This window comes from Chiloscyllium plagiosum, chromosome 10, assembly GCF_004010195.1.
Source record: "Chiloscyllium plagiosum isolate BGI_BamShark_2017 chromosome 10, ASM401019v2, whole genome shotgun sequence".
Taxonomy (NCBI): domain Eukaryota; kingdom Metazoa; phylum Chordata; class Chondrichthyes; order Orectolobiformes; family Hemiscylliidae; genus Chiloscyllium; species Chiloscyllium plagiosum.
In genome coordinates, this window is record NC_057719.1 from 67,197,557 (window position 1) to 67,208,245 (window position 10,689).

A 10,689-nucleotide genomic window follows, 5' to 3' on the forward strand; every position below is an offset into this window, starting at 1 on the left:
CCAGATACAAGTATTCAAATCAAGTACAGCTAAGACTACAGTGAATGAGTCACAGACTTCATTTTGTCTCTTCTCAAAAACATCTTAAAAATTAATTTGGATCATCCAAAAAATCTACTGAGACGTCTCCTGCACGAATGAAACAGCAGTTTCTAAAAACAAATGGGTAATAGGAAATCTTACTATATTGGCTTCCTGTAAAATTTTTTTTATATGTAAGCCCATTATAGAAAAGTACTGTATGTATATATTTAAAGGAAAATTACCACTGTTTAATCAGATATCCTCTGTAACTTAAGTTTGGCTTTTACATTAAGAGTGCAAATTAATCAAAGTTCCTAAGGAAGCAAGTTACCTACAATTTCTCTACAAACTATATATTATTATAGAACATCTAAACATAAACTAAAAGGGCTATACATAAAAAGTGGCAGCACTGACAGTGGTGAATTAAATTTTAAAATAGGAACTGGGCTCAATGCCGGCAGAAGGCTCAGCAGTCAGGCCAATGGGATGGTTCCTAGGAACTAATTTACAAAACCAAAGCTGGTAATATCTTTGTAAACAGCAAGATGGAGTTATTTGTGGGCATGAGTCATGCTAGAATCATTCCTGTTTAAGTGAATGGCACTAAATAGATGTATCTAATGAGACACTTTCTTTGTTAGCATCTTTTGTGGATATATGCATGATCTGAATGCTGCAAGCATTTTTGAATTTTAAAAGCTGTACTCCATCTCATATTTTGAGGCAAATATTTAAGATAAAATATAAGGATCAAAATGAATGAACCTACTACAAGGAAATTATTGAAAAGATTTCTGTCTACAGTTCGTTAACTTGCTGAGAACTGACAGAGCCTTTAGCATATTTGGGTACATTCATAGAAAAGTCAGAACTAAGAGTGCACAGATGATATCTCAAGGCGGATATCCTCTGCAACATTTCAGCACATTCATTTGGTATCAGGGGAAGCGGTTTTGAACTGCAGTAAACCATTTGTTTCAAGTTCAGAACAGATGGTGTCTGAGAGGACAGTAGGTGTGTAACTACCCAATGTTTTTAACAGTATTTATCCTTGGTTCATGTAAATACCATCCTATTTTAAATGAATCTCCAAATCCAAGATAATAATTCATTTTCTTTAAACATGAAGTTTTAAATTGCAATATGAAAGTTTGAAGTTGCAAACTTTCAAAATCAATTTGAAATAACCTGTTTTCAAAATTTTATGCATGCAAATATCTAAACCATACAACGTCAGTATTATCAAAATGAATAGTTTTATTGAAGGGATTGGTAAATAAACTAATGGCTACTAAGCATAATCTCACCATTAGGTTTTGTGTAATTTTCTGCTGATAAACTCTCACTTTATGCTGTCTAGTCCTGTTCAAATTTTATAGGTTTCTCCAAAATCGCCACACCCTCATCCCATTCTTCCAAATTCCAGTGAATATAGTCCTATATGATCAATTCTCTCTTCATATGCTAGCCCTACCATCACATGAATCAGGCGAAAGTGAGGACTGCAGATGCTGGAGATTATTAGAGTCGAGAGTTTCCAGCACCACACTCTCAACATCACATGAATCAGTCTGGTAAACTTTTGTTGTACTCCCTTGATAGCCAGAACATCCTTCCTCTGTTAAGGAGACCAAAACTGCATTCAGTACCCCAGGTGTGGTCTCTCAAAGGCCCTGTACAATTGCAGCAAGATGTCCTTGCTTATGAACTCAAATCCTGTCTCTCTCTCTCTCTGAAAGCCAACATACTATTTGCCTTCCTCACCGACTGCTGCCCCCGAATGCTTACTTTCAGTGACTGGTGTACAAGGACATCAGGTTTTGTTGTACCTCCCCTTTCTAACCTATTACTATTCAGATAATCTGCCTTCCTGTTTTTGCTATTTAAGTGGATACCTCAACATTTATCCACATTATGCTTTATCTGCCATGCATTTATACATTCACTCAATTTGTCCAAATCACATTGAAGCATTTCTACATCCTCCTCACAATTAATCCTCCCACCTAGATTTGTGTCATCCGTAACCTTGGAGACATAACGTTTAGTTCCCTATCTAAATCATTAATATCTATTGCGAATGGCTGAAGTCCAAGCACTGATCCTTGTGATATTCCACTAATTGATGCCTGCCATTTGGAAAAAGACTCTTTCATTCCTACTTTTTGTTTCCTGTCTGCCTACCAGTTGTCTATACATTTTAATAAAGGTAAAGTTGCCGTAGTTTTATCAGACCATAGGGCTGCCCTCTCATTACAGAGAGATGACTGATGATGGTTTAACTGGAGAATCACCTAACCTCAGGTGAGGGAGAGGTTGAGAAAGAGAGTTCTTTATGCTAACCTCAGCTGGTTCAGAATTTGAACCCTTGCTGCTGTGTCCCTCTGCATCGCAAACTGGCCATCCGGTCAACTGAGTTCATTACACCCAATACAATGCACTTTAATTTTCCATGCTAATTCTCACAAGGGTTGTTTTTTAAAAAAGCCTTCTGAAAGCCAAGCAAACCGTATCTACTTTTTTCCCCTTGTCAACTCTGTGAATTACATCCTCAAAAGGTTCCAGTAGAGTCATAGAGATGTACAGCACAGAAACAGATCCTTCAGTCCAACTGGTCCATGCCGACCAGATATCCTAACATAGTCTATCCCCATTTGCTAGCACTTGGCCCATATCCCTCTAAAGTGTTCCTATTCACATACACATTCAGATGCCTTTTAAATGTTATAATTGTATCAGCCTCCACCACTTCCTCTGGCAGTTAATTCCATACATGTACCACCCTTTGCCATTATAATTGGTCTGCCATTATTTATGTGTTACCCATTATAAATTCCTCTGTTTCTGACTATAAGGGACACTTGTCTTCACACTTCTTTATCTCTTCATAAATTTATAAGAGCTATGTTCCCCGCAAACTTACTTTTGCACTCTATTTCCCCCCCATCAATCCCTTATCCTCCTTTACTGAAATCTAAATTGCACCCAATCTTCAGGTGTACTGTGTTTTTCTGGCTAGTTTTGAAAGCCCTTTCATGGATCTAAGGATCTAATAATCCTTAATTTCTCTTATTAGTCATGGTCAGGACACCTTTCTTGCTTTATTTTTGTGCCAGACAGGAAGGAGGTGAGGAGAGAATGACAGGTGCACTTCTCTATACCTCCAGGCACTCTTTAAATGTTCGCCATTGCCCATTCACTGGCATTCCTTAAAGTGACGCTCCCCAATTTATCATAGCCTGCTCACACCTTATGATTTGGAGATGCCGGTGTTGGACTGGGGTGTATAAAGTTAAAAATCACACAACACCAGGTTATAGTCTACCAGGTTTATTTGGAAGCACTAGCTTTCGGAGCGCTGATCCTTCATCAGGTGGTTGTGGAGGACACAATCGTAAGGCACAGAATTTATAGTAAAAGTTTACAATGTGATGTAACTGAAAGTATATACTGAAAAAGACATGGATTGTTTGTTAAGTCTCTCATCTTTTAGAATGAATATGTTGGTTTCAGTTCTTTATGAATACATATCAAAGAACTGAAACCACATGCTCATTCTAAAAGATGAGAGATTTAACAAACAATCTGGGTCTTTTTTCAATATATAATTTCAGTTACATCACAATGTAAGATTTGCTATAAATTCTGTCTTACTATCTTATACTCCACAACCACCCGATGAAGGAGCAGTGCTCCCAAAGATAGTGCTTCCAAATAAACCTGTTGGACTATAACCTGGTGTTGTGTGATTTTTAACTCGAACCCAGCACCACCTTCCTAACCTGCAATCTTCTTCCTGGCCTCTCTGCGCCCACCCCCACTCCGGCCTATCACCATCGCCTAAACCTCCTTCCACCTATCGCATTTCCAACGCCCCTCCCCAAGTCCCTCCTCCCTACCTTTTATCTTAGCCTGCTTGGCACACTTTCCTCATTCCTGAAGAAGGGCTCATGCCCGAAACGTTAATTCTCCTGCTCCTTGGATGCTGCCTGACCTGCTGCGCTTTTCCAGCAACACATTTTCAGCTCTGATCTCCAGCATCTGCAGTCCCCACTTTCTCCTACCTGATTTTTAACTTAGTTTATTTTACTTAGATTCAGGATCCTAGAAGTAACGATGTTTTAAACTTTTTGATAATTACATGAGTCATTTACATGACAATGTTATGTAATCATGAGGACAATGTTACATGAGTAATATTTTAATATGAATAATAATTCATGGTCATGAATGGTGTGGTTCCTATATCATAATAATGAAGAATACACAGGGTTAGCGAATACAATCTGGGCTTGTCAAAATCAGACCCCAGTTAGGTGTCAAGACCAGAAGTGGATTGCACCAAAAACCACAAGACTCCTGCTTTACTTGAATACTAGATGCAACACAAATTATTTCATCATGCTAAAATGATAGTGAATGCACAAGGAGCTCGCTTTACAATGACCAGCATCCAGTTTACAAGCTTTGATTATGATTTTCAGAAGTTTGTAAGAACAAGGCCTATATATGTGTGGTGTCAAAACATAAGCATCATACTAATATCTCATGGAAATCTTCCTGACAATGCCAATACAGAAACTACAATTACAAAGCACAAGAACAATAGCTTGGCGGATAATACATTATTTGCACTTCTTCTTGTTGCTGAGTCACTGATGACATGGGGGTCCATATTGAATTCTTAATCTACATATTAAGTCAGGTTAGTAAAGGAGATAAAATTGATCTAAAGATTTCGGGGTTCTGAAAATTAAAAACTTTTAGATTTCTAACTACTGTCGAAGATGTTTTTTTGTTGAAAGTTCAATGTGCTTGGCGATGATACGTCCTATGTTACACTAGATAAAATGAAATATAGCACTGAAAAACATTTTGCTTGCCAGTTGCTACTTTGGGAACCATGTCTCAGAAAGCGTTTAGCACCTCCTGAAAAGGAAGTGATCAAACCAGATGGGGAGCGGGCGGGGAAAAGGAAAAGGTGGGTAATACGCGATGACTCTATAACTATTTGCCGAGTGAGAACACGAAATAAAAGCACTATATTCGCAAACAAACTGCTTTCTTTAAAATAAAACTGCAACAAATGAAGGATGCGCGTTTAAGAAGGCATGATGGTGACGCTTCATTTCACTTTCACATTTTAGAAATGAATAACAATGTATAATTTAGTAAATCTGAGAATTCGCCGAAAAACGGGGTACTACAGTCGAAGAGCTATTCACACATTCTAAAGTTAGATTGTCAAAGAGGGAAAGGAAAACCAGGCAACAAAGTGTCCCCATGCTGATTTCTCCCAATCGCTCTGCACTAGGCGAGTGTCTGCAAACACTGTGAATGGACAACAGGTATTTTATGAATGAGGCGATCATGTGACGGCCGCACCTCCCAAGCGAACATTTTCTCAGCAACTGCAAAGCAACGTTTGCAGCAGCACGGCTTTGAAGATCAAGGGCTGCGGGTAATGTAGGCACAGCCTCTGAAAGGGGCCCCATTCCCCCCGCTTTTGGAGATTGAAAGATGTTTGTTTATTCTGGGTGATTTTTTTTTTAAAAAAAATGAATGAAAATACGGCGTGTAAATACGAACAGTTTAAAAGACAACATCAGCAGGATCGGTCACCTCAATGATCAAACGGAACTGAACGTATTCATTAAACAAACCCGTCACCAATCGTCCTCCGCTAGTTCCAACAAATCCTGACCGCGCTGGCCTGCAGTTGCGAGGCCGGGATTGAGAGGCCGAGCTCCGGGAGAAGCGGCACTCCGACAAAGCCGGTTCTCCTTCTCTGAGGGGTTCCGCTTGTGATGCCAACACCCCGCCCGTCTCCTCACCTCCCAACCGTGGGGAGCAGCACCCACAATGTTTTTCTTAACTTCCACAACACCACGCCAGCCCCGAGGTACCCTGGCACATGGTAACTGCACCCCTCCCACCCCAACCCCACACACAAACACAGTCTGCACCCCACCCTGGGGAGCAGCACCCGCACTATCCCGCCTCCTTTCTCCCCTTCCCTTCCCCCACCACCCACACAAACACAGTCTGCACCCCACCCTGGGGAGCAGCACCCGCACTATCCCGCCTCCTTTCTCCCCTTCCCTTCCCCCACCACCCACACAAACACAGTCTGCACCCCACCCTGGGGAGCAGCACCCGCACTATCCCGCCTCCTTTCTCCCCTTCCCTTCCCCCACCACCCACACAAACACAGTCTGCACCCCACCCTGGGGAGCAGCACCCGCACTATCCCGCCTCCTTTCTCCCCTTCCCTTCCCCCACCACCCACACAAACACAGTCTGCACCCCACCCTGGGGAGCAGCACCCGCACTATCCCGCCTCCTTTCTCCCCTTCCCTTCCCCCACCACCCACACAAACACAGTCTGCACCCCACCCTGGGGAGCAGCACCCGCACTATCCCGCCTCCTTTCTCCCCTTCCCTTCCCCCACCACCCACACAAACACAGTCTGCACCCCACCCTGGGGAGCAGCACCCGCACTATCCCGCCTCCTTTCTCCCCTTCCCTTCCCCCACCACCCACACAAACACAGTCTGCACCCCACCCTGGGGAGCAGCACCCGCACTATCCCGCCTCCTTTCTCCCCTTCCCTTCCCCCACCACCCACACAAACACAGTCTGCACCCCACCCTGGGGAGCAGCACCCGCACTATCCCGCCTCCTTTCTCCCCTTCCCTTCCCCCACCACCCACACAAACACAGTCTGCACCCCACCCTGGGGAGCAGCACCCGCACTATCCCGCCTCCTTTCTCCCCTTCCCTTCCCCCACCACCCACACAAACACAGTCTGCACCCCACCCTGGGGAGCAGCACCCGCACTATCCCGCCTCCTTTCTCCCCTTCCCTTCCCCCACCACCCACACAAACACAGTCTGCACCCCACCCTGGGGAGCAGCACCCGCACTATCCCGCCTCCTTTCTCCCCTTCCCTTCCCCCACCACCCACACAAACACAGTCTGCACCCCACCCTGGGGAGCAGCACCCGCACTATCCCGCCTCCTTTCTCCCCTTCCCTTCCCCCACCACCCACACAAACACAGTCTGCACCCCACCCTGGGGAGCAGCACCCGCACTATCCCGCCTCCTTTCTCCCCTTCCCTTCCCCCACCACCCACACAAACACAGTCTGCACCCCACCCTGGGGAGCAGCACCCGCACTATCCCGCCTCCTTTCTCCCCTTCCCTTCCCCCACCACCCACACAAACACAGTCTGCACCCCACCCTGGGGAGCAGCACCCGCACTATCCCGCCTCCTTTCTCCCCTTCCCTTCCCCCACCACCCACACAAACACAGTCTGCACCCCACCCTGGGGAGCAGCACCCGCACTATCCCGCCTCCTTTCTCCCCTTCCCTTCCCCCACCACCCACACAAACACAGTCTGCACCCCACCCTGGGGAGCAGCACCCGCACTATCCCGCCTCCTTTCTCCCCTTCCCTTCCCCCACCACCCACACAAACACAGTCTGCACCCCACCCTGGGGAGCAGCACCCGCACTATCCCGCCTCCTTTCTCCCCTTCCCTTCCCCCACCACCCACACAAACACAGTCTGCACCCCACCCTGGGGAGCAGCACCCGCACTATCCCGCCTCCTTTCTCCCCTTCCCTTCCCCCACCACCCACACAAACACAGTCTGCACCCCACCCTGGGGAGCAGCACCCGCACTATCCCGCCTCCTTTCTCCCCTTCCCTTCCCCCACCACCCACACAAACACAGTCTGCACCCCACCCTGGGGAGCAGCACCCGCACTATCCCGCCTCCTTTCTCCCCTTCCCTTCCCCCACCACCCACACAAACACAGTCTGCACCCCACCCTGGGGAGCAGCACCCGCACTATCCCGCCTCCTTTCTCCCCTTCCCTTCCCCCACCACCCACACAAACACAGTCTGCACCCCACCCTGGGGAGCAGCACCCGCACTATCCCGCCTCCTTTCTCCCCTTCCCTTCCCCCACCACCCACACAAACACAGTCTGCACCCCACCCTGGGGAGCAGCACCCGCACTATCCCGCCTCCTTTCTCCCCTTCCCTTCCCCCACCACCCACACAAACACAGTCTGCACCCCACCCTGGGGAGCAGCACCCGCACTATCCCGCCTCCTTTCTCCCCTTCCCTTCCCCCACCACCCACACAAACACAGTCTGCACCCCACCCTGGGGAGCAGCACCCGCACTATCCCGCCTCCTTTCTCCCCTTCCCTTCCCCCACCACCCACACAAACACAGTCTGCACCCCACCCTGGGGAGCAGCACCCGCACTATCCCGCCTCCTTTCTCCCCTTCCCTTCCCCCACCACCCACACAAACACAGTCTGCACCCCACCCTGGGGAGCAGCACCCGCACTATCCCGCCTCCTTTCTCCCCTTCCCTTCCCCCACCACCCACACAAACACAGTCTGCACCCCACCCTGGGGAGCAGCACCCGCACTATCCCGCCTCCTTTCTCCCCTTCCCTTCCCCCACCACCCACACAAACACAGTCTGCACCCCACCCTGGGGAGCAGCACCCGCACTATCCCGCCTCCTTTCTCCCCTTCCCTTCCCCCACCACCCACACAAACACAGTCTGCACCCCACCCTGGGGAGCAGCACCCGCACTATCCCGCCTCCTTTCTCCCCTTCCCTTCCCCCACCACCCACACAAACACAGTCTGCACCCCACCCTGGGGAGCAGCACCCGCACTATCCCGCCTCCTTTCTCCCCTTCCCTTCCCCCACCACCCACACAAACACAGTCTGCACCCCACCCTGGGGAGCAGCACCCGCACTATCCCGCCTCCTTTCTCCCCTTCCCTTCCCCCACCACCCACACAAACACAGTCTGCACCCCACCCTGGGGAGCAGCACCCGCACTATCCCGCCTCCTTTCTCCCCTTCCCTTCCCCCACCACCCACACAAACACAGTCTGCACCCCACCCTGGGGAGCAGCACCCGCACTATCCCGCCTCCTTTCTCCCCTTCCCTTCCCCCACCACCCACACAAACACAGTCTGCACCCCACCCTGGGGAGCAGCACCCGCACTATCCCGCCTCCTTTCTCCCCTTCCCTTCCCCCACCACCCACACAAACACAGTCTGCACCCCACCCTGGGGAGCAGCACCCGCACTATCCCGCCTCCTTTCTCCCCTTCCCTTCCCCCACCACCCACACAAACACAGTCTGCACCCCACCCTGGGGAGCAGCACCCGCACTATCCCGCCTCCTTTCTCCCCTTCCCTTCCCCCACCACCCACACAAACACAGTCTGCACCCCACCCTGGGGAGCAGCACCCGCACTATCCCGCCTCCTTTCTCCCCTTCCCTTCCCCCACCACCCACACAAACACAGTCTGCACCCCACCCTGGGGAGCAGCACCCGCACTATCCCGCCTCCTTTCTCCCCTTCCCTTCCCCCACCACCCACACAAACACAGTCTGCACCCCACCCTGGGGAGCAGCACCCGCACTATCCCGCCTCCTTTCTCCCCTTCCCTTCCCCCACCACCCACACAAACACAGTCTGCACCCCACCCTGGGGAGCAGCACCCGCACTATCCCGCCTCCTTTCTCCCCTTCCCTTCCCCCACCACCCACACAAACACAGTCTGCACCCCACCCTGGGGAGCAGCACCCGCACTATCCCGCCTCCTTTCTCCCCTTCCCTTCCCCCACCACCCACACAAACACAGTCTGCACCCCACCCTGGGGAGCAGCACCCGCACTATCCCGCCTCCTTTCTCCCCTTCCCTTCCCCCACCACCCACACAAACACAGTCTGCACCCCACCCTGGGGAGCAGCACCCGCACTATCCCGCCTCTGAGTCCCGGCGGGTAATTTTGTTTCTTACTCGGTCGGGTTCACCTCCTCGCTCATCTTTCAGCGGCTTCCGTTCATGGCCACGTTAATCCTCAGCGGCGGCAGCGGCGGCGGCGGTAGCAGCAGCAGCAACAACATCATCGTGATCATGTTGTGAGGGTGACTCCCGGGCGCTCGGCTGCTGCTGTCGGGACCCACATGGAAAAGGAAGAGGAAAAGGTGGGGGGAGAGGAAGGGGAAGGGAACGCGGGAGCTACAGCCACAAACACACACACACACACACACGCAGACAGAGATTAAAGCCTAGGCGGGGCGGGTGGGCGCTTAGCAACTACCTCCCCACCCCCCCGCCACCCCCCCCTCTGGGGCTGCTGCCCCAGATCCTCTCTCTTACCCTCCCACCCAGCCAGCCCCCGGCTTCAGTGCCCCTTCCTCGGCCCCCTGGCCGTAGCTCCACTCCGGCTCCGGCTCTCCATCCCCGCTTTCACTCCATTTTTTTTCCCTTCACTCGACAGGAGGGGGGAGGGAGGGAGGAAGGAAGGAGAGGAGGAGGGGAGGAGAGGGGAGGGAAGGGAAGGGGGGAGGCGTGCAATCATCTGGGCGGAAGCAATGACCAACACACGCCAAGCTTGCCGAGTGGTGGTATCCCTCCACTCATTTCCCCTCCCTCACTGCGGAACCGCCTCTGCACCCACCACCCCCGGGGACAGGCTCATTGATAAAACATACTGCTCTGCTGCTACACTCTGAGCAAAGACCGTCCCCTTCTTCCTCACGCCAGGCTGAATGGCGATGGGGAGCTTTTCTCTCTGTCTCTCCCTCGGGAGAACGCGCA

The 10,689-nt window shown here is 50.4% G+C and overlaps 1 protein-coding gene across 1 annotated transcript in view; it reads right to left on the reverse strand.

The window, feature by feature from the left end:
* The window catches only part of spred1 (sprouty related EVH1 domain containing 1), an 85,555-nt gene extending 75,304 nt beyond the window's left edge, over nucleotides 1-10,251 (reverse strand). Inside the window, exon 1 of the mRNA XM_043697998.1 lies at nucleotides 9,886-10,251. Coding sequence (XP_043553933.1) covers nucleotides 9,886-9,911 — 26 coding nt within the window. The 5' untranslated portion in view covers nucleotides 9,912-10,251. The remainder of the gene's footprint in view (nucleotides 1-9,885) is intronic.
* Between the last annotated feature and the right edge of the window lie 438 nt (nucleotides 10,252-10,689).